Source organism: Oncorhynchus nerka, linkage group LG13 (assembly GCF_034236695.1).
Source record: "Oncorhynchus nerka isolate Pitt River linkage group LG13, Oner_Uvic_2.0, whole genome shotgun sequence".
Lineage (NCBI taxonomy): Eukaryota > Metazoa > Chordata > Actinopteri > Salmoniformes > Salmonidae > Oncorhynchus > Oncorhynchus nerka.
In genome coordinates, this window is record NC_088408.1 from 29716088 (window position 1) to 29740732 (window position 24645).

A 24645-nucleotide genomic window follows, 5' to 3' on the forward strand; every position below is an offset into this window, starting at 1 on the left:
GGAAACAACGTGTTTGCCTGGCACAGGAGAGGGTCAGCCGGTGTGTGTGTGCGTTGCATACTGTATGTGGAGTTGTGTGTGTTACTATGTGTGAATGTTGCATATTGTTCTCTCTTATATCTACACTGAGTGTACAAAACATTAAGAACACCTTCCTAATATTGAGTTGCATCCCATTTTGCACTCAGAACATCCTCAATTCGTTGGGGCATGGACTCTGTTGCAAGCGTTCCACAGGGATGCTGGCCGATGTTGACTCCAATGCTTCCCACAGTTGTGTCAAGTTGGCTGGATGTCCTTTGGGTGGTGGACCACTCTTGAAACACATGGGAAAGTATTGAGCGGGAAAACCCAGCAGATCTTAACACTAACTGGTGCGCCTGGCAGCTACTACCATACCCTGTTCAAGTCACTTACATTTTTTGTCTTGCCCATTCCCCCTCTGAATGGCACACGTACGCCATCCATGTCTCAATTGTTTCAAGGCTTAAATATCATTATTTAATCTACACTGATTGAAGTGGATTTAACAAGTGACATCAATAAGGGATCACAGCTTTCAGCTAGATTCACCTGGTCAGTCTGTGTCATGGAAAGAACAGGTGTTCCTAATGTTTTGTGAACTCAGTGTACTATATTCATACCATTATGCATGTATGTACATACTGTATATGTGAGTGTCAATGACCCAATGGAAGATTACAGAAGACTCCTCTTTTCCACAGTGACATGAATTCCTCGGTTAACTAGCTGTGTGACGTGGACATAAGCTCTTTTACAGCCAAAGCCAATTTACCCCCCCCCAGATTACAATAGAGCTGTCTGGCCAAGCCCCAGAGACACAGGCCTCTCTTCCTCTCCGTTACTCCCAGGAATCTGCTTGACCCAGGGGACAGAGGGAGAGGGGGGTGGGGTGGGCTGGTAGAGGAGAGGTGGAGGAATCCTACTCATCAGAGCAAGATATGCACAGACCTTTGCAAACTTTGAGAATGAGAATTCTAAAGGCTTCTGTAGATGGCGGTAGAGAAATAAGGGTTTTTAGCAGGTTTAGGGTTAGGAAAGAGGATATTGAAGGTTTGAGGTATTAGTTAGCTCAGGTATTAATTTTTTTAAAGTCCTAAATAAAAGACAAAACATGCAAACGAAGATACACATTGATGGGGAAACATAGACACTAACACACTAACATACACACAGAACAACGAGGGTGTTGGCATCCTCTTTATTTCCATTGTAGCCAGTAGCTGTCTGTGTTTTATTTAAATAAAATAATGAATATACTGTTGTCGTTTTTTTAAAGCCCTTTGGGATGAGGTATCATTTTCCCCATCTTGAGTTAGACATGTTTCCCAGTTGCACCATAGCTACATTGCACAGCAAAAAAAGAGAGGAAAATTATGCAGAAAACCCATAAGATCCACAACAGCAAAAAAAGATAACCATATAAATGCACAACAGACCATATAAATTGACAACAGACAATAGATAAACAGTCTAGGAGTAAAGGTATTGGTCAGCCAACTTGCATGTGCAGTATGGTAGCCACCCAATCTTCATAATGATACACTAACAACTTGCACAGATGATTACCCACCCAATCTCCTATAGTTATAATACCATGCACTAAACATGCACTTCCTCCACTCTCTTGTACATACATACACATGCCAGGTACAATGCATTCAGAAAGTATTCAGACCCATTGACTTTTTCCACATTTTGTTATGTTACAGCCTTATTCTAAAAGGAATTAAATTGTTTTCCCCCCTCATCAATCTACACACAATACCCCATAATGACAAAGCAAATACAGGTTTTTATATATATATATATATATATATTTTAATATATTAAAAATAAAAAACTTAAATATCACAATTACATAAGTATTCAGACCCTTTACTTAGTACTTTGTTGAAGCACCTTTGGCAGTGATTACAGCCTCGAGTCTTCTTGGGTATGACGCTACAAGCTTGGCACATCTGTATTTTGGGAGTTTCTCCCATTCTTCACTGAAGATCCTCTCAATCTCTGTCAGGTTGGATGGGGAGCGTCGCTGCACAGCTATTTTCAGGTCTCTACAGAGATGTTCGATCGGGTTCAAGTCCGGGCTCTGGCTGGGCCACTCAAGGACATTCAGAGACTTGTCCTGAAGCCACTTCTGTATTGTCTTGGCTGTGTGCTTAGGGTTGTTGTCCTGTTGGAAGGTGAACCTTCGCCCCAGCCTGAGATCCTGAGCACTCTGGAGCAGGTTTTCATCAAGGATCTCTCTGTACTTTCCTCTTTCACTTTCATCTTTCCCTCGATCCTGACTAGTCTCCCAAGTTCCTGCCGCTGAAAAATATCCCCACAGCATGGTGCTGCCACCACCAAGCTTCACTGTAGGGATGGTGCCAGGTTTACTCCAGACGTGATGCTTGGCATTCAGGCCAAAGAGTTCAATCTCAGTTTCCTCAGACCAGGGAATCTTGTTTCTCATGGTCTGAGAGTCCTTTAGGTGCCTTTTGGCAAACTCCAAGCGGGGTGTCATGTGCCTTTTACTGAGGAGAAGCTTCCGTCTGGCCACTCTACCATAAAGGCCTGATAGGTGGAGTGCTTGAGAGATGGTTGTCATTCTGGAAGGTTCTCCCATCTCCAGAGAACCTCTGGAGCTCTTGTCAGTGACCACAGTCACCTCTCTGACCAAGGCCCTTCTCTCCTGATTGCTCAGTTTGGCCAGCTCTAGGAAGAGTCTTAATGGTTCCGAACTTCTTCCATTTAAGAATGATGGAGGCCACTGTGTTCTTGGGGACCTTCAATGCTGCAGAAATTTGTTGGTACCCTTCTCCAGATATGTGCCTCGAAACAATCCTGTCTCGGAGCTCTATGAACAATTCCTTTGACCTCATTGCTTGGTTTTTGCTCTGCCATTCACTGTCAACTGTGAGACCTTATCTAGACAGGTGTGTGCCTTTCCAAATCATGTCCAATCAATTAAATTTACCACAAGTGGACTCCAATCAAGTTGTTGAAACATCTCAAGGATGATCAATGGAAGCAGGATGCAACTGAGCTCAATTTAGTCTCATAGCAAAGGGTCTGAATACTTAGTAAATAAGTTATTTCTGTTTTCTATTTTTAGTACATTTAAATAATGTTAAAAAACATTTTTTGGGGTACTTTGTCATTATGGAGTATTGTGTGTAGATTGATGAGGGAAAATGTATTTTATCAAGTTTAGTATTAGGCTGTAAACGTAAATAAATGTGAAAAAAGTCAAGGTGTCTGAATTCTTGTGTTGGTGTATGTGTTTATTATGTACTTTAGGGCAGGTCTGTATGACAGAGGGGGCTTGCAGCTAGTCTGTGTGTTCCACGTAGACAAGTAATACTGCCACAAATAGAATTGAGAACAGCCCCTGTACTGTAAAACAACTATTTATTCCTCAATAATGCTCCTCCAGTAGTTCCCTTACTCATCACGCAATGAAATATACATCCTCTTTGGTATACATTTCTGGAAGATTCTTCAATTGAAATAATTTAATACGTAAAATACCATTTACAATGCTACAAAAATAAATAAGCATTTGCATCACTACATCAGCATTGAGTTAAACAAAGAAAAGTACAAAATGGTGGTGGAGTTTTGGTTGGAAACGTTGCAGCTGCTGAGCAGTTTGGGAGTCCCTGTGGTTGTGTTGTGGTCTTTTTAAGGTCTTGTCTTCGACCAGGACCCCAAAGTAAGGAGACAGAGCACAGACTCTACATGAAGAGCAGCAATCTTCTTTCGTTGTAAAAAGACAACCAACACCCTCCTCCTACCCCCATCCCTCCATACCCAAACCTTACCAAATCCCAGAATACAAACTTCACCAAATCACCCCCCACACACACACACACACACAAATTGGTCACAAATCACATCCTCAAAACATCCTGCAGGGGCAGTGGTGTGGTGGAATCCCATTTGACTTTTGAACTTTCACCCCTGAACCCCCCTATCTCCTCTGCCTTTTCACCCCACGGTCCTCGTGTTGGTCTGACAGAGGCTTCCTCCATCCTCTCCACCTTCTCCTTACTCCCTTTTCGCTCTTCCCTTTTTCTGCTGCTTCTGCCCATTTTCCTCTACCTCCTGTAGCTTGTTGTAGCCGTTGGTTGCCATGGAGACACCGTTAGTGACGGGCTTGGCCGCCTTGTGGGCAGAACGTGGGGTGCGTCGGTAGGTCTGGTAGTAAAAGTTGCCGAATAGGATGATGAAGGTGACGGCGTAGCCAATCAGGGCCCACTGCATCCAGGCAGGGAATGGGCAGCCAGTGTAGAGGGAGTGGCCGGCATGACCAATGGTCACATGGAACTGGATCTGTGACGTACACAAAACACACAACAGACCTGACATGCTCAATCCCAAATGTAATAATCCCAATATAATCCGTGATGAATGAGTCAGACCGCACACTCCAAACAATGGAATATATTTTGACATGCAAAGATGTGTTTCGGTATCAATCACACACTACCTGAACAGCTGTGCTATGGCCACAGCAAGAGGGAGACTTACCATCTGAATAATGGTCAGGTATTTCTTCCACCAAAGGAATTTCTGGATCTTGGGTCCGAAAGCGGCCAGGCCATAGTATCCATACATCAGGACATGGATGGATGAGTTTATTCCTGCTCCGAAGAACGCTGTGAGGGGGTTAAAGGATAAAGGTATGTCCAAGGGGATACAAGTCAGGCTGCTTATGAGTGGCAAGCATGCTATTTCAGAACAGTATGATAGTGAAGGGTAGAGATGAACCTGGTGTATCCAGGTGGGAACATTGAATCACCCACCCTACACAAATGCATTAACACACACACACAATACGCCAATGTACCCCCCAGGTACTCACATTGTCCTCCAGGGACCCACTTGATTCCGATCCACCAGAGGATGAACATGGTGCAGTGATGGTAGACATGGAGGAAGCTGACCTGGTTGATCTTCTTCCTCAGGATGAAGAACACTGTGTCCAGATACTCCACTCCCTTAGAGATGTAGTACCACCACAGAGCCGACGCTATCTGCCAAAGGGAAGAGGGAGGGAGTGAGCTTTAACACAAGATTACATCATTGGTGCTCAAAACCATCTGGTTTCAGAGACACGAGTCTCAAAGACAATAAAGATCCCAATTTCCTGAAACACTTTAAAGAGGATTCTGTAGGTTTCTATGGATTCCACTGGGTTGGGATTATGGAGATCAAAAGGTAGCCACCTTGCTTTTCACACACACTCTCATCATCATGCATCCTCTACACACATATGTATCAAGGACACACACATGCACACACCCACATGCACACACATGTGCATGTAACCTACAGGTGTAGTTTTCAGTGTAAGGTAACACTGACATTGTACTGAAGAGACTATACTGAGATAGAGTGTAGTGTAAGGTGGGACCAGGAGTATTGTAAAAATTGTTATTTTCACACGTTATTTCAATATCTATTCAATTTGAATGCTCAGACGGTGATCGGATCATCTGCCTAATTTTAAAATCAGAGTCAACAATGTTAGCGTCAACTCCGTCCATAGGGGATTGGTGATGACAATGAAAGGGGTCATTGATGAATGACATGGCATGTTAGCCTGCGGTCTGGTAGAGAAAGTGGCTTGATAAGGGGTTGGTACAGTAAAATCTGATAACTGATATTAACTGAGGGATGTATCAGGCTTGTTGCTGGCTTGTATGTCAGACTATCTATGGGACAAAGTAGCCTGTCATTATCCATTACCAACCACCCGCCAACATACTCTCTCTCTGTCGTATCCCTTTGTAATTCACACACACACACACACACACACACACACACACACACACACACACACACACACACACACACACAGTGCTCTGAGTGTCACTCTTATCCCTCAGTAATGCCATCATACCATGGGCGGGGACAGAAGTGGTGAGACTTAATAACTCCTCCCCTTTATGTTAAAGGTCACACCCCCTCTGTCCTGGAATCACCGTAGATCTATCTCTGACATTCTCCTACTCTCCCTCTCTCTTGCACACACACACACACACACACACACACACACACACACACATAGAGTAATAGTCTACAATAAGATTACAGCACGGCTGCTTAGACTTACAGAGAACCACATGCTGCTAAAGCTGGACCTCATTCTACACCTCAAATACAGAGACCCAGCCTGTATCAATAAGAAATGGGTAAAAGGCTAATATGTCTGGTCTTTTCTGGCTTATGAACAGAATGACCAGACAAGCTCTAGCTCTTGGTCTTTCCACCAAATCGATTGCAAGAGTGTACAGATGTACTATCTTAATTTGACCAGTTTCTTACAGCAGGAAAATAATGCTGCTGGCAACAAGAAATGTGAATTATTATGTGGATGATAATTCATGGACATTTTAGTAGGTGTTGTTACATTTTTGGTTTGGGAAATCAATTCTGAAACGTTTAAGTGGAAATTACAAACTTTAGAAGCCTTTTTAAATCGTGAATACAATGTTTTTTTTTAAAGCTCTCTTGTCATAACTCTCCTGTGGCGATCTGAAGGATCAGGTAACAGTGGGTCCGCTCTACAGAGTGCTCTCTCTCGTAGAGGGGGAGAGCTGGAAGTCGGCTGTTTTATGGCGGTCATAAAATATGCTGCCTCTGTGCTCTGTAGTGTTCGAGATTGGAATGTAAACTGTGGAACACAGAGAGACTTATGGACATCAAAAGTTTGAATAATTAAACAATATTAATATTTTTGAGAATGTGGGAATGTTCCGTGGGTAATTAAAGAACAATCTTGTCAAAGTTGTTTTATTCTGGACCTCCTGGGTGGCGCAGTGCTTAAGGGTACTGCAGCGCCAGCTGTGCCACCAGAGACTCTGGGTTCGCGCCCAGACTCTGTCGTAACCGGCCACGACCGGGAGGTCTGTGGGGCGACCCGGGAGGGTTTGGCCGGTAGGGAAATCCTTGTCTCATCGCGCACCAGTGACTCCTGTGGCGGGCAGTGCGTGCTAACCAAGGTTGCACGGTGTTTCCTCAGACACATTGGTGCGGCTGGCTTCCGGGTTGGATGGCGCTGTGTTAAGAAGCAGTGCGGCTTGGTTGGGTTGTGTAGGACGCATGACATTCAACCTTCGTCTCTCCCGAGCCCGTACGGGAGTTGTAGTGATGAGACAATATAGTAGCTACTAAACAATTGGGGAGAAAAAGGGGTAAAAATGAAAAAAAGTTGTTTTATTCTGTGACATCACGGAAAGGTAGTAGGACAAGAAGGACGATAAGGATATCTCTGTTTGTCCACACTTCCCAGTTATGAGGTTTCCATCTAACTGTTGTATAGAATGAATGACTGAGTATAATGGTACTCTTGTTGTTGTTGTCTCTTGTGAAGACAACAATGTGATGTTAGCATTCTAAATGAGAATTATTTTCCATTGTAGCTTATTCTCAATCGGTGGTCCCGCCCCAAGTGAACACAGACATTGGGTGGGAATGATGAAACACCCCCTTTTCTACCCCAAGTATATAAACCCCTGTGACGAAATTCACTTGGTCTTGGACTTGATCGCCACGTTGAAATGGCTACAATTCTATTACCAAAGGACAAGACCATACAGCGTGGAGCGTTGGCTACACGGCTGGAAATGGTTCAACTCTGAGACTATCGATCACTACAGAATGAGAGCAAATCCTAGACATAGAATTACTAGTCTGCAGCTGGAAATTACGAGAATAACAACAACCGCAGAAGCATCTATTCTATGCAACAACCATCTGTACGCCTGACGTATCCATTACAACAGACACTATCCAGAGCCGCTGAGAAAGCGACAACTACGAAAGACATTGTGACTCCTGGGGAAGTTAACCAGAGACTCTCTGATGAACTGACTCTCCAGCAGATGGACCAGCGATTCCAACAAAGAAAACAACAACGACATACGGGCGTAAATATATATGTTGAAATGATTTTTGAATGAGCGGCCATTCAGGTGCTTAGGATTAGCATTTCAATGAATACAATAATCAACTGTGTGTAGTCAATCCATTTTGTCTGTCCCGCTTTTTATCTGTCACCACCTCTTTCCATTATCTACCAAGCCGTCATACCGGTTTAGCCCACTAGGGACTTATCAATGCATTGTGTTAGTAACCAATAACTATATTGTTTGTTTATGTATTTCTGTGATTTGTTTAGTAAATAAATAATTAAGCCAATATGTACATCGCAGATTCAGTTTCGAGACTAGGGTTGCGACATTCATTAATGAGAACTGATGAGGTAATAATGATACATTAATAGAAGACTAATCGATAAGATATGAAAATATCTTAAGAGTCGATTTGGGAAATAGAGACTCTATAAACATTTTCCGGTGGTGCCCCGACTTCCTAGTTAATTCAAGTTTACATGATTAGTTTAATCACACAATAATAATTACACATAGAATTGATTTGATAAAATAAGTCTTCACATTTAATGATAGTCACAGACACGACACTCTGCAACAACGGAGTGATCAAATTAAGAGTATGTCTGTAGTGTGTCAAGTTTGCTCACCCTGACTTCGTTGACGTCGTTGGAATAGCTGACAGGTTGACATAGGTAGCTGTATCCCGCTGCTCTCGCACCCAGGAGGAGCTGAGGACCACAGGGATACAATGTTAGGGACACAACGTTAAATACACAACGTTTGGGGTAGTCCCTTTCCTCTAGACCACAGATACACAACAATAGTCCTCAAGGGCCACAGAGACCAATTTACACCTGGGTGAATGGACGTGTGAAAGAAATTGCCAGGGAGAAATGAAATCCACCAGTACTGTAGCCTTTGAGGATTGGAGTTGTGCCCTAGACCCTGTATCCTCTGTGCCTACAGTTCTAAAAAGACTATATAGATGTAACTGTAGAGGATGTTTGACAGGTGCAGTGCTGGGTATGGTATGGGAGTATGGTATTGAGTTCAGGCAGGGTTGGTATATGGCATGCTACATTATCCATTTGGTGATGGCTCAACCTTGCCCACCAATACATTAGCTGGAGAAGGTGTCATATTGCTATCAACTTTAAAGCCCTTTCCAATCTGTAGACACTGACACTGGGACTGGGAATCATAAAGACCATGGCCTGAAACGAAATGGAACATTTCCTGAATTACTTTTGTTGAAAAAGGAAAGGAGCTGGTTACCTCTTTGGCGATGTAAAAGTTGAGTATCACCATACTGAAGTTGTACACTATGAGGGTCTTCCTTAGCTGGAAAGGCTCACGATTCTGCATGTACTTAGGCCCCGCCCACAGGAAGAGCAGGTACAGGCAGCTGATGGCCAGGGTGGGGGCGGGCGATGACATCATTGGCCATTTCTCCACCCGCTTGTCTGGAAGAGGGATAGGAGAGGAAAGGGGTAATGTCAGAACCGGTCATTATAACAGACACTGCGCTAATAGACATTGCGCTAATAGTGTATTGTATTGCACACACACACACACACACACACACACACACACACACACACACACACACACACACACACACACACACACACACTGTTAGTGCACGTAGCCTACAGGTGTAGCTTTCAGTGTAAGGTAACACTGACAATGAACTGAAGACAGACTGAGATAGAGTTTAGTGTAGACAGGTGGGACTGGAGTATTGTAAAAATAGTTATTTGAAAAAGTTATTTAAATATCTATTAAATTTGAATGCTGAGACAGTGATTGACCCACACACACAGCATAGGCAGACATATGGACAACCATAGGAGTTACAGTGCTTATGTATTGTTGGAGGGTGCTGTGGAGGTTAGTCAAATGAAAAGAAGGAGACTTTTTCTAGGTTAGTCAAACAAACATGAAAAAGAACATTCTAACAGTCATATGACACAGTCAACAGTAGTATGTAAAGTACCACTCAAAAGTTTGGACACACCTACTCATTCAAGGGTTTTTCTTTATTTTGACTATTTTCTACATTGTAGAATAATAGTGAAGACATCAAAACGATGAAATAACACATGGAATCATGTAGTACCCAAAAAAGTGTTAACCAAATCAAAATATATTTTATATTTGAGATTCTTCAAAATAGCAACCCTTTGCCTTGATGACAGCTTTGCACACTCTTGACATTCTCTCAGCCAGCTTCACCTGGAATTATTTTCCAACAGTCTTGAAGGAGTTCCCACATATGCTGAGCACTTGTTGGCTGCTTTTCCTTCACTCTACAGTCCAACTCATCCCAAACAATTTCTGTGGCTGGTAACTCTAATGAACTAATCCTCTGCAGCAGAGGTAACTCTGGGTCTTCCTTTCCTGTGGCAGTCCTCATGAGAGCCAGTTTCATCATAGTGCTTGATGGTTTTTGTGACTGCACTTGAAGAAACTTTCAAAATTTCAGAAATTTTCCGGATTGACTGACCTTCATGTCTTAAAATAATGATGGACTGTCGTTTCTCTTTGCTTATTTGAGCTGTTCTTGCAATAATATGGACTTAGTCTTTTACCAAACAGGGCTATCTTCTGTATACCATCCCTTCTTTGTCACAACACAACTGATTCGCTCAAACGCATTAAGAAGGAAAGAAATTCCACAAATGAACTTTTAACAAGGCACACCTGTTAATTGAAATGTATTCCAGGTGACTACCTCATGAAGCTGGTTGAGAGAATGCCAAGAGTGTGCAAAGCTGTCATCAAGGCAAAGGGCGCCTACTTTGAAGAATCACAAATATAAAATATATTTTGATTTGTTGAATACTTTTTTGGTTACTACATGATTCCTTATGTGTTATTTCATAGTTTTGATGTCTTTACCATTATTCTACAATGTAGAATATAGTAAAAAATAAAGAAAAACTCTTGAATGAGTTGGGGTGTCAAAACTTTTGACTGGTACTGTATGTGTGTGTGGTGTACCTGGGTTTGTGTGCATGTGTGTGGTTACATTAGCAGACTGCCCCTGCTATGTGAGAGAAGAGAGATCAACACTAACTCACCTGCTATAGTAAGGCTCCATCTGTAGAACTCTACCGTGTCATTCATAAAGTGGGTGAGAGCTTCCATGACTGCGTCTTGATTTGGTCCTGCTTATGCTGCAGTGAGAGAGAGGAGAAACTTCATGACAGACTACTTGAGCTCACTTTTAAGCGAGTTCATCTGGAAAAGGAGCAGGTGTGTTAGCGTAAAGAAAGCTAGACAAGAAATGTAATTAGCCCCTTTAGATAGTTGAAAACCTTAACATAACATTTGGTTCTAATGTAAAGAATGTCACGCTGCTTGCTTAGTGAGTACCACTTTCTCCTGATGCGGCTCAAACCGAGGCTCGAACCCAGGACCTGTGCCTTGCAAGCACGCGTGACTGCCCTCCTGAAGTGTCTTACCAGTCGCCGCCATGCAAAACACTAGCTATCCACTAGTGCAAGTGGGGACTCTTCACTCTAAGGAGTAGGTTTCACACATCCCCCATGTGCAGCACTAAGTTTTCATGCTGCCCATCAAGTTCAATAACCTGAGTTTGCCAAACTCTGCAAATGAACTCCAATTGGTAAGAACATTGCACAGATCTGAAAGAGGACTGAACAACTGATCAGTGTTTGTCCGACCATTAATAAGGCGGGGTGCCTCCTCAACCCCCTACACAGCTGTCACTGTTCGAAGCGCTAGCTAGCTGCTGGTAATGCTAACATGCATAAGAGACCTGGCCGGTCGCTGCCATAAAAGCAGTTTAAGTTCATTACGGAGGATAAGAGATGAGAGATCAATGTTCATAAGAGGGTCTCTCTCTCTCTTTCTGTCTCCACACACATGGCGTGTTTGTCGTGTATTGTTTTTGTTTCAGTATTCATTCTTTATTCAATTACAATGAATATTTATCACGCTGCACCTCGGTCCTCCCTTTCTCCCGACGACAACCGTTACAGTGTGCCACTCTAGCATGATTTGAGTTGATGCACAACATATGAGCTATGGAGAACAACGTTACATAATTGCAGCATAGGCCTATCCATCTTACAACAGGTGTCCATTTATTCATCTATTATTCATCCCGTGGATCAGTTCAATAACAGTCGCCACAGATGAGAATGCAGAGGCCTAAAGATGTTCCTCTTGTTTTTATTACTTTGTTAGTACTTTTATTTGATATTTTATGACATGAGGCACTTTGATACTTTTATTGAAAAGCAATATACAAATAAAGTTAATGTTATATTATTATAATAACATGCACTAAAGAACCATCTCATGTGCATATAGATCATGTTAGGCCTAATAAATTTGTGAAAATGTATTGGGAAGTTTATGAAAAAACATATGCATTCACTGACAATGGGGGTTTAGTTTTGTTTTCAAAACGGAAGAGGAAAGGAGAGGATGGAAGGAGAAAAAACGTCACCCAGCGAATAGACCCGGTCGCCCATGGAAACGGGCATGATCGCACACAAAGACCCCGGGTGTGTCAGCAGGTTTCGGGCGGAGCACTCAAGAGGCTTAAATCCAATTCATCTACGAGCTTAGATGTAAGTGCAAATGCCGGACGACCCACATTCGCAGGGCGACAGGGGATTGTCAACATGTGGTTGATTGAACAGGGGAAATTATGTGGTTAACAATTCATACAAAAACTTTAGTAGGACACCCATTCGTAGGAAAATATAATGAAAATAGTCTCTAAACACTTTATAGACACATTTTATAGGCTTTATCCAGTGCGTTCGTTCCTATGTGCCACCCATCTTATTCTAACAACGTGCTAGCCTACTACACGTTTCTTTCCGCCGCCAAGTCTATTTACGGGCTACATTATTGCTATCTGTCATGCACGCTCACATAGAAGTTCACAGTTTTTTAAGGAGGAGGGAGTAGGCCTAATGGAATAAAAGTAATAAACGAACGAAACAGAATGTAACGGTTCAATTCCTCAAAGCAGCTCATGACTAATTAAACAAGACTAAGCCTACACTTTCCAAGGTTGTGCACTAATATGTTCCCCAAATGTCCTATATAAAGACTGATAGCCTAAGCACACGGTTTTTATTTCGGTATTAACCATTTCATTATAATGGAGAAAAAATACATATCTTTACATACCTTCTCGAGATGTAGGTGCGTGTAATGACATCCGGTGCAATGTGATGCCCAACACCTCTAAATTACCGTATTCTGCCGTTATAGCTGTTGATCTCCAACACTGCTGGACAATTCGACATCAACCCCGAATTAGGCAAAAACTACAAAATGCAAGCGGAAATCATGCATGAGTTCCGTGCTGGGTGCTCAGGCTCATCTTCTCTGTTTTCGATCTTCAGGATACACGACGAGACTGATGGCACTGCGCATGCGGTTATTGCACTCCAGGGACCGCTACACTGACTGGAAAGACTGATGGCCCCTTTGCTTGATAGAGATAATCAACTTCCACCCTGTCCCCTTATTCAGCCCCTTCAAGTGATAGGAGAATGGGGAAGCCACTATAAATGGCTTCCCTCGCTAGAAGCATGTGTTTCAGACATAAGGAAGTGGAGGGCTGCAAAATGTCTACTTTTAAACTCGGACAAAACAGAGATGCTTGTTCTAGGTCCCAAGAAACAAATAGATCTTCTGTTGAATCTAACAATTAATCTTAATGATTGTACAGTCGTCTCAAATAAAACTGTGAAGGACCTCGGCGTTACTCTGGACCCTGATCTCTCTTTTGAAGAACATATCAAGACCATTTCAAGGACAGCTTTTTTCCATCTACGTAACATTGCAAAAATCAGAAACGTTCTGTCCAAAAATGATGCAGAAAAATTAATCCATGCTTTTGTCACTTCTAGGTTAGACTACTGCAATGCTCTACTTTCCGGCTACCCGGATAAAGCACTAAATAAACTTCAGTTAGTGCTAAATACGGCTGCTAGAATCCTGACTAGATCCAAAACATTTGATCATATTACTCCAGTGCTAGCCTCCCTACACTGGCTTCCTGTCAAGGCAATGGCTGATTTCAAGGTTTTACTGCTAACCTACAAAGCATTACATGTGCTTGCTCCTACCTATCTCTCTGATTTGGTCCTGTCGTACTTACCTACACGTACGCTACGGTCACAAGACGCAGGCCTCCTAATTGTCCCTAGAATTTCTAAGCAAACAGCTGGAGGCAGGGCTTTCTCCTATAGAGCTCCATTTTTATGGAATGGTCTGCCTACCCATGTAAGAGACGCAAACTCGGTCTCAACCTTTAAGTCTTTACTGAAGACTCATCTCTTCAGTGGGTCATATGATTGAGTGTAGTCTGGCCCAGGAGTGGGTAGGTGAACGGAAAGGCTCTGGAGCAACGAACCGCCCTTGCTGTCTCTGCCTGGCTGGTTCCCCTCTTTCCACTAGGATTCTCTGCCTCTAACCCTATTACAGGGGCTGAGTCACTGGCTTACTGGGGCTCTTTCATACCGTCCCTGGGAGGGGTGCGTCACTTGAGTGGGTTGAGTCACTAATGTGATTTTCCTGTCTGGGTTGCCCCCTCCCCCCTGGGTTGTGCCGTGGCGTAGATCTTTGTGGGCTATACTCAGCCCTGTCTCAGGATGGTAAGTTGGTGGTTGAAGATATCCCTCTAGTGGTGTGGGGGCTGTGCTTTGGCAAAGTGGGTGGGGTTATATCCTTCCTGTTTGGCCCTGTCCGGGGGTGTCCTCGGGTGGGGCCACAGTGTCTCCTGACCCCTCCTGTCTCAGCCTCCAGTATTTATGCTGCAGTAGTTTATGTGTCGGGGGGCTAGGGTCAGTTTGTTATATCTGGAGTACTTCTCCTGTCCTATTCGGTGTCCTGTGTGAATTTAAGTGTGCTCTCTCTAATTCTCTCTTTCTCTCTTTCTTTCTCTCTCTCGGAGGACCTGAGCCCTAGGACCATGCCTCAGGAATACCTGACATGATGACTTGCTGTCCCCAGTCCACCTGGCCGTGCTGCTGCTCCAGTTTCAACTGTTCTGCCTTATTATTATTGGACCATGCTGGTCATTTATGAACATTTGAACATCTTGGCCATGTTCTGTTATAATCTCCACCCGGCACAGCCAGAAGAGGACTGGCCACCCCACATAGCCTGGTTCCTCTCTAGGTTTCTTCCTAGGTTTTGGCCTTTCTAGGGAGTTTTTCCTAGCCACCGTGATTCTACACCTGCATTGCTTGCTGTTTGGGGTTTTAGGCTGGGTTTCTGTACAGCACTTTGAGATATCAGCTGATGTACGAAGGGCTATATAAATACATTTCATTTGATTTGATGACTAGAAATGAATCTTAGCAAGAACTTGGCTGAATCCATATAGAATGACAAAGGCTTCTAGTGGCCAAAGGGTCATTTAGCATGTCCAGCACCATTGAGGGCTTCCACCATTTCAATGTAGTCAACTGGGTGGGACTTCCAACCTTATTGGCTGATTCCTCCTGATGACCCTGTTGGAGTCATGTCCAACCGGGTCATCAGGATGGATCAGACAATCGTGACGAATAAAATTGACTACTTCAAAATGGAGATTGTCTTAATGGAACTGCCCGTGCGCTCGGACGCCATAATGGAAACTAATGGGACGCTTTCTCTATCATTCTCTAGCTGAATCGCAAATCACTCCCTTTCCCTTGGCCCTCCATTTGCAAATTCACGCGTGCCTCTGCCATTTGCACAAGTCTACCAAAGCTGAAGGAGGGAAAATGATTAGACTCTCAGATAGCCACTTTAACCAAATATGGGTAATTGCCTACTTGGAGTGTCAGAAAGTCGGCGTTGCAAAAGGAGTGGGTGGATCAACAGCAATGGGTGTAACATCAGTGGGTGGATCAACAGCAATGGGTGTAACATCAGTGGGTGGATCAACAGCAATGGGTGTAACATCAGTGGGTGGATCAACAGCAATGGGTGTAACATCAGTGGGTGGATCAACAGCAATGGGTGTAACATCAGTGGATGGATCAACAGCAATGGGTGTAACATCAGTGGGTGGATCAACAGCAATGGGTGTAACATCAGTGGGTGGATCAACAGCAATGGGTGTAACATCAGTGGGTGGATCAACAGCAATGGGTGTAACATCAGTGGGTGGATCAACAGCAATGGGTGTAACATCAGTGGGTGGATCAACAGTGATGGGTGTAACATCAGTGGGTCGATCAACAGTGATGGGTGTAACATCAGTGGATGGATCAACAATGATGGGTGTAACATCAGTGGGTGGATCAACAGGGATGGGTGTAACATCAGTGGATGGATCAACAATGATGGGTGTAACATCAGTGGGTGGATCAACAGGGATGGGTGTAACATCAGTGGATGGATCAACAGTGATGGGTGTAACATCAGTGGGTTCATCAACAGTGATGGGTGTGAAATCAGTGGGTTCATCAACAGTGATGGGTGTAACATCAATGGGTGGATCAACAGCGATGGGTGTAACATCAGCACTCCATTATTGGTTAGAACGGCCATAGCCAGGTGCACTGCGGGTAAGTTTAATGTTTACATAGCAGGTTCAAATAACTAATGTAGCAGGTTAGGAGAATTAACGTAGCAGGTTAGGATAATTAACGTGGCAGGTTAGGAGAATTAACATGGCAGGTTAGGAGAATAAGGTTACGTTTAGGAAATGTGTTAGGGAAAGGGGGATACCTTAGGGTTAGCTAAAATGCATAGCAGGTTAGGATCATTCATGTAGCAGGTTAGGAGAATGAGGTTAAGGTTAAGAAAAGGGTTAGGCTTAGCTAGAATTCTCCAGTTGTCATCAATCGACTTGTTGTGCAGCCCAATCTGCCACACAAATGGTCTTAAGTGGCAACAAATCTGCCCAATTATCTATTTCGCTTACTATACACCCACTTCTGTTGATCCTCCCAGTTCTGTTGACACGCCCACTTTTAGACACACTCCATGTATGCAGTTACCCATGACTCTCTTCGACCAAGCCAGCAATGCCGTAGGCTTCAGAGCAAAGAGCTATCCGAACAACGCACTGTGATATCAAATTAAATCATATCAAATGTTATTTGTCACATGCGTCGAATACAACAGGTGTAGTAGACCTTACTGTGAAATGCTTACTTACAAGCCCTTAACCAACAATGCAGTTCAATAAATGTTTGGAGTTTGGAGTTTGCACAATTTCAAATAAAATAATGGAGGCGTGCCTAATTATATGACATGTGCATTTGTTTATGTCTGATTTCGAGACTTGACAACAGATGAAATACCTCCCAAATGAAATGTTTAACAGTTACTGAGGTTTCTATCTTGTAAGGGGATTTGTTCATTCAAATTTGTATGATTTAAAAGTAGAACATGAATTGCATCATTCAAGTCAGAAGTGTGTTCCGAAGTTGATGTGTTTACTGATCCCCTCTCCACTGTCTGGAAGTCACCCTCAGCGTTTCGTCAACAACACGTGACAACAAGGGTCCGCCAAGCGAGTTGGTTGGGGCGATGGGGTGGTTTGGGATTGACAGCTTGATATAAGGGTGCATCTCTGCTGTTGCACCGTGTGTGGAACCTCCTGGACAAATGCATTTGCTGCGTTTTTGGCCTTGATTACACCCATTAGTAGGATATTCTACATTGTCAGTATTGTCATTGCCGATTTGGACTTTAATTTATACCAAGAATAGGCTATACGAGGCATTTTTTAAATCAGAAATATAAATAGCCTAGTGATTCTATTATCGCTTAGTTTGGGTATAGGAGATGCTTCATACAACAAATGTGTGTATTCTCTCTCTAGTTGCTATTTAGGCTATAGGTCTGTGGCTGTAAGTAGCTTTTGGATATGTGCCAATGTCCCATAGTGTGTCCAACCATTAGCCTATCAATTAGTCTTTAGAGTGTGTCCTATAGTCCAGTCACTGAAGTGGTCAACATTGACATATATTTTGAATTCACCACTAGGTGGAAGTGTCACACCATCATTAGATACAACCCAGCTTTACTTGTTGGTTACAGAAGAGATCTTCCTCTGGCCTACGTTCTCTGATGTAACCTAAAGTTTTCTTTTTTTAGGCAGTGGTGGAAAAAGTACTCTATTGTCATTCTTGAGTAAAAGTAAAGATAGAAAATGACTTAAGTAAGTGAAAGTAAATGGAATTACTAAAATGTATAAACCATAAAAAAATTAATTACATTTACATTACATTTAAGTCATTTAGCAGACGCTCTTATCCAGAGCGACTTACAAATTGGTGCATTCACCTTATGACATCCAGTGGAACAGTAGTGCATCTAAATCTTTTAAGGGGGAGGGGGGGTGAGAGGGATTACTTTATCCTATCCTAGGTATTCCTTAAAGAGGTGGGGTTTCAGGTGTCTCCGGAAGGTGGTGATTGACTCCGCTGTCCTGGCGTCGTGAGGGAGTTTGTTCCACCATTGGGGGGCCAGAGCAGCGAACAGTTTTGACTGGGCTGAGCGGGAACTGTACTTCCTCAGTGGTAGGGAGGCGAGCAGGCCAGAGGTGGATGAACGCAGTGCCCTTGTTTGGGTGTAGGGCCTGATCAGAGCCTGGAGGTACTGAGGTGCCGTTCCCCTCACAGCTCCGTAGGCAAGCACCATGTTCTTGTAGCGGATGCGAGCTTCAACTGGAAGCCAGTGGAGGGAGCGGAGGAGCGGGGTGACGTGAGAGAACTTGGGAAGGTTGAACACCAGACGGGCTGCGGCGTTCTGGATGAGTTGTAGGGGTTTAATGGCACAGGCAGGGAGCCCAGCCAACAGCGAGTTGCAGTAATCCAGACGGGAGATGACAAGTGCCTGGATTAGGACCTGCGCTGCTTCCTGTGTGAGGCAGGGTCGTACTCTGCGGATGTTGTAGAGCATGAACCTACAGGAACGGGCCACCGCCTTGATGTTAGTTGAGAACGACAGGGTGTTGTCCAGGATCACGCCAAGGTTCTTAGCGCTCTGGGAGGAGGACACAATGGAGTTGTCAACTGTGAAGGCGAGATCATGGAACGGGCAGTCCTTCCCCGGGAGGAAGAGCAGCTCCGTCTTGCCGAGGTTCAGCTTGAGGTGGTGATCCGTCATCCACACTGATATGTCTGCCAGACATGCAGAGATGCGATTCGCCACCTGGTCATCAGAAGGGGGAAAGGAGAAGATTAATTGTGTGTCGTCTGCATAGCAATGATAGGAGAGACCATGTGAGGTTATGACAGAGCCAAGTGACTTGGTGTATAGCGAGAATAGGAGAGGGCCTAGAACAGAGCCCTGGGGGACACCAGTGGTGAGAGCACGTGGTGTGGAGACGGATTCTCGCCACGCCACCTGGTAGGAGCGACCTGTCAGGTAGGACGCAATCAAGCGTGGGCCGCGCCGGGAGATGCCCAACTCGGAGAGGGTGGAGAGGAGGATCTGATGGTTCACAGTATCGAAGGCAGCCGATAGGTCTAGAAGGATGAGAGCAGAGGAGAGAGAGTTAGCTTTAGCAGTGCGGAGCGCCTCCGTGATACAGAGAAGAGCAGTCTCAGTTGAATGACTAGTCTTGAAACCTGACTGATTTGGATCAAGAAGGTCATTCTGAGAGAGATAGCGGGAGAGCTGGCCAAGGATGGCACGTTCAAGAGTTTTGGAGAGAAAAGAAAGAAGGGATACTGGTCTGTAGTTGTTGACATCGGAGGGATCGAGTGTAGGTTTTTTCAGAAGGGGTGCAACTCTCGCTCTCTTGAAGACGGGAGGGACGTAGCCAGCGGTCAGGGATGAGTTGATGAGCGAGGTGAGGTAAGGGAGAAGGTCTCCGGAAATGGTCTGGAGAAGAGAGGAGGGGATAGGGTCAAGCGGGCAGGTTGTTGGGCGGCCGGCCGTCACAAGACGCGAGATTACATCTGGAGAGAGGGGAGAAAGAGGTCAGAGCACAGGGTAGGGCAGTGTGAGCAGAACCAGCGGTGTCGTTTGACTTAGCAAACGAGGATCGGATGTCGTCGACCTTCTTTTCAAAATGGTTGACGAAGTCATCTGCAGAGAGGGAGGAGGGGGGGAGGAGGATTCAGGAGGGAGGAGAAGGTTGCAAAGAAAAAAAAACAGACTTCACAATTTTATTTCTATTTTTTATTTGACGGATAGTCAGGGGCACACTCCAACACTCTGACATACTTTACAAATGAAACATTTGTGTTTAGTGAGTCCGCCAGATCAGAGGCAGTAGGGATGACCAGGGATGTTCTCTTGATAAGTGTGTACATTGGACCCTTTTCCTGTCAAAATGTAGCTAATACTTTTGGGTGTCAGGGAAAATGTATGGAGTAAAAAGTACATTCTTTTCTTCAGGAATGTAGTGAAGTAAAAGTAAAAATGGGCAACAATATAAATAGTAAAGTAAAATACAGATACCACCAAAAAACGACTTAAGTAGTACTTTCAAGTATTTTTACTTAAGTACTTTACACCACTGGCAATAGGCTCATGGTAATTATTGCACAGAATATTCAATATTCAATATTCTCAAGTTTCTGCCCAAGATTCCATTGAATTAATTTGATTGAAAGTAAAAGATTAACAACCTACGTATTTTCACTGCTGCACTGACACAATTAGTTCTACTTAGATAACCAGTTAGAGGGTATATTTGGGTTGTTGTTGCTTTTGGACATCATAATGATATCCAAAGTCAGGAAATCCTTCGCTCAAAACTTTGACACTCTAATTTTTATTCCTCTGTCTGTTACTTTGTACTTTTCCATTAGGGATGTCAAAGTTCCAACTGGAGGGTCCTCTCCAAACCGCATCCAAGGCCCTGCTTCATTCACGAATAAAGGGAGGGGAAAATATTACACAATATGTTACAGTTCCTGTCTTCAATTTCACGATGGACTAATCGGACACATCTAACACGCACGCACACACACACGTACAGCAGTTTCATGATGCTCCCCCATTGTGTTTTATTTATTTACACATTTTTGGGGGAAAGCAGCTAATTTCCTGCAATTTTATCAATTTTGCCATGGGGAAAAGGGAAAATGTTGCTGTTTTAAAGCTAATTTCATGCTATTCTATACATTTTGCTATGAGTCTGAGAGAAAATGTTGCAGTTTTAAAGCTAATTTCCTGCTATTCTAGGGAGGGGGAGGGCAGAGCTTGTGGGCAGGGGTGCAGACCTACACTTACGCACACCTATGCACAACGCACGCACACACACACACACACGCACACACATGCAGAACTTCCGGCGCCGACAGAGATGGCCGCCTCGCTTCGCGTTCCTAGGAAACTATGCAGTTTTTTGTTTTTTTACATGTTATTTATTACATTGGTACCCCAGGTCATCTTAGGTTTCATTACATACAGTCGAGAAGAACTACTGAATATAAGAGCAGCGTCAACTCACCATCAGTACGACCAAGAATATGACTTTCGCGAAGCGGATCCTGTGTTCTGCCTTTCACCCAGGACAACGGAATGGATCCCAGCCGGCGACCCCAAAAAACGACTTCGTAAAAGGGGGAAACGAAGCAGTCTTCTGGTCAGACTCCGGAGACGGGCACATCGTGTACCACTCCCTAGCATTCTTCTCGCCAATGTCCAGTCTCTTGACAACAAGGTTGATGAAATCCGAGCAAGGGTAGCATCCAGAGGGACATCAGAGACTGTAACGTTCTTTGCTTCACGGAAACATGGCTCACTGGAGAGACGCAATCGGAGTCGGTGCAGCCAGCTGGTTTCTCCATGCATCGCGCCGACAGAAACAAACATCTTTCTGGTAAGAAGAGGGGCGGGGGCGTATGCTTCATGGTTAACGAGACGTGGTGTGGCCACAACAACATACAGGAACTAAAGTCCTTCTGTTCACCTGTTCACCTTCTCCTCACAATCAAATGTCGACCGCATTATCTACCAAGGGAATTCTCTTCGATTATAATCACAGCCGTATATATTCCCCCCCAAGCAGACACATCGATGGCTCTGAACGAACTTTATTTGACTCTTTGCAAACTGGAATCCATATATCCTGATGCTGCATTCATTGTAGCTGGGGATTTTAACAAGGCTAATCTGATAACAAGACTCCCTAAATTGTATCAGCATATCGATTGCGCAACCAGGGCTGGAAAAACCTTGGACCATTGCTATTCTAACTTCCGCAACGCATATAAGGCCCTGCCCCGCTCTCCTTTTGGAAAAGCTGACCACGACTCCATTTTGTTGATCCCTGCTTACAGACAGAAACTAAAACAAGAAGCTCCCGCTGTAGCTCCCTTCAGTAACCACGAGCACAACCGTTCCTTGATTTTAACTGGCGGCTTTATTCTGTAGTTTTAGTCAGAATTATCACCTTCCGTGAGAACTATAAAGTCAATGAAAAATACAGTTAAGCACACTCTTACAACCTTATCTTACGAGTGACTTATTAGCTTGGTATAACTCTGAAGTGCTTACATACATATCAGTTTAACCGGCGTTATAACGGGTTCAGATTAAACACATGAATAAAGGAAAAAATACCTAATTGGCTGCTTATTACAGAAGGGAGGAAATCAAACTTCACACTTATTATTCCTGGCATGAATTCAAACTTCATCCTAACATACACTCTTCAACCTTTATGAACTACACCCGATGACATGAAAACTTAGCTAACGCAGCGCAGGATTGCCTTCCCTCCAAAAGTGTGTTGCTACAATAAGGATCCCCGTTACAACAGTATTAGCTACGTAGTTCCGCTTGTATTATCATTTCCCCCGCACAGCGGACACATAAACAATTTAAACAAAAGACAACGACATAACCTGTAAGTCTAACTGTCAGTTACACTCCCACCAATCACCGGTGATTTCTGTGAAAGGGGTCTGCAGGTTTCTTGATCGGCTTCCAGGAGGGTGACTGTCTTATGGATGGGCCTCTCCAGATAGGTGGGTTTGGTGATGCGTTTACCTCTCTCATCTAGGGTTGAGTTGCTGATCAGTAACTTGAATCTTCTCACCCGGCCATCCTGTCCCGGGTACACTTCTGTAACCTTTGCCAATTTCCACTGGTTGCGTGGTGCAGTATCATCTTGCAAAATGACAATGTCATTAATCCGTGCGTTTCTTCTGTCTTTACTCCATTTCTGTCTGTGTTGGAGGTTTAATGCGTTGAATATGGTTAGCTACAAAGACGTGGAATCTTCTGGCTTCATTGTTGATGTAGCCAAGAACTACCTTCGAGTCTGTCCAGAAGTATTCCTGTAGACCTTGTATCTCTAGCTCCTTTTTGAGCATGTCACTTGTTCGAACAGCTACCACCGCTGCTGAAAGTTCCAGTCGTGGTATGGTCGTAACCTTGGAGGGGGCGACTCTCGACTTCCCCATAACTAGGGAGCAATGAACTTCTCCTGCGGTGCTGATTGTTCTGAGGTATGAGCACTCTCCATAACCTGAGGTACTAGCGTCGGAGAAGTGATGGAGCTCATAACTCTGCACCTCCTTGAAACTTGATGGCAAGTAGCTTCGTTGGATCCTTACTTCAGACATGTTTTGTAGACCTTGGAGCCAGAATTCCCACTGGGAACGTAGGTCATCTGGAAGGGGGTCATCCCAGTCGATTTTGTCACGACACATCCGCTGCAAGATCTGCTTCCCCGCCAGGACAAAGGGTGCCACAAACCCAAGTGGATCATATACAGAGGCTACTGTAGACAACACTCCTCTTCTTGTGAGTGGGCGGTCCTTGACAACTACTCTAAACTGGAACTCGTCTGATGCGACACACCACAGTACACCAAGCGCTCTCTCCATGTGTGGTTCACCCAGAGCCATATCCAGGTCTTTGGCACCCTTGGCACGTTCTTCCTTGGGAATTGTGGCTGTAACTTCCTTGCTGTTAGAGATAAACTTGTGCAACCGAAGTTTGCCGATGCTGCAAAGCTCTCTTGCTTCTTTCACCAGCCGGGCCTCTTCAGACGATACGCTCGTCAACCCATCATCAACATAAAAGTTCCTTTCTATGAACTGGATAGACTTCTCGCTGAAGCTTCCTCGTCCTTCGGCAGCAAGATGTTTGAGACCATAGTTGGCGCAACCAGGAGATGAAGCTGCGCCGAACAAGTGGACCTTCATACGATACACTGAGGGTTGAGACTCTAGATCTCCGTTCTCCCACCAAAGGAACCGTAGATAATCTTGGTCTTCTGCTTTCACATGAAACTGGTGGAACATGCGCTTTACGTCACACATGATTGCAACTGGACCCTTACGAAAACGACAAAGGACGCCCAGCAATGTGTTTGTCAACTCTGGACCGGTAAGGAGATGATCATTCAAGGACGTCTCTCGAAACTTAGCTGAGCAGTCAAAGACGACTCGTATCTTCCCAGGCTTTTGTGGATGATAAACCCCATGGTGCGGGATGTACCATGCTGGATGCTTGTTAATTTCCTCTTTAGAGACCTTCTCAGCATCTCCACAAACTATAGTCTCTTCCATGAATGCTGTGTAGTCCTTGTAGTACTGCTTGTCTCTCCTTAGCCTCCTTTCCAGGCACTTGAGTCGGTGAACTGCACATGTTTTATTGTTCGGCAGATTGGGTCTTTCTTCCTTAAACGGCAGCGGCATCTCATAATGTCCATTGTCCTTACGTCTGATGCCCTCTTTCATTTTCTTCAGGAACCGGATATCCTCTTGAGATATGAGGTCCTCTTCTGCAGCTCTCTCGTTGAAGTCAGATTCAAGCGTCTTGA

At 44.2% G+C, this 24645-nt stretch overlaps 1 protein-coding gene and 1 long non-coding RNA gene across 2 annotated transcripts in view; one reads left to right on the forward strand and one right to left on the reverse strand.

Annotated features, from left to right (window-relative positions):
- Positions 1-1208: 1208 nt before the first annotated feature.
- Positions 1209-24645, reverse strand: part of LOC115139313 (very long chain fatty acid elongase 4-like) — a 39951-nt gene continuing 16514 nt past the window's right edge. Inside the window, exons 2-7 of the mRNA XM_029676541.2 lie at positions 10994-11089; positions 9186-9373; positions 8558-8638; positions 4874-5045; positions 4540-4667; positions 1209-4341 (exon numbers count right to left, since the gene is read on the reverse strand). Coding sequence (XP_029532401.1) covers positions 4057-4341; positions 4540-4667; positions 4874-5045; positions 8558-8638; positions 9186-9373; positions 10994-11060 — 921 coding nt within the window. The 5' untranslated portion in view covers positions 11061-11089 and the 3' untranslated portion in view covers positions 1209-4056. The remainder of the gene's footprint in view (positions 4342-4539; positions 4668-4873; positions 5046-8557; positions 8639-9185; positions 9374-10993; positions 11090-24645) is intronic.
- LOC135574676 (uncharacterized) lies at positions 11071-17152 on the forward strand. The gene is made up of 2 exons (XR_010465547.1): positions 11071-12514; positions 14860-17152. It is a non-coding gene; the product is annotated as an uncharacterized LOC135574676 (long non-coding RNA).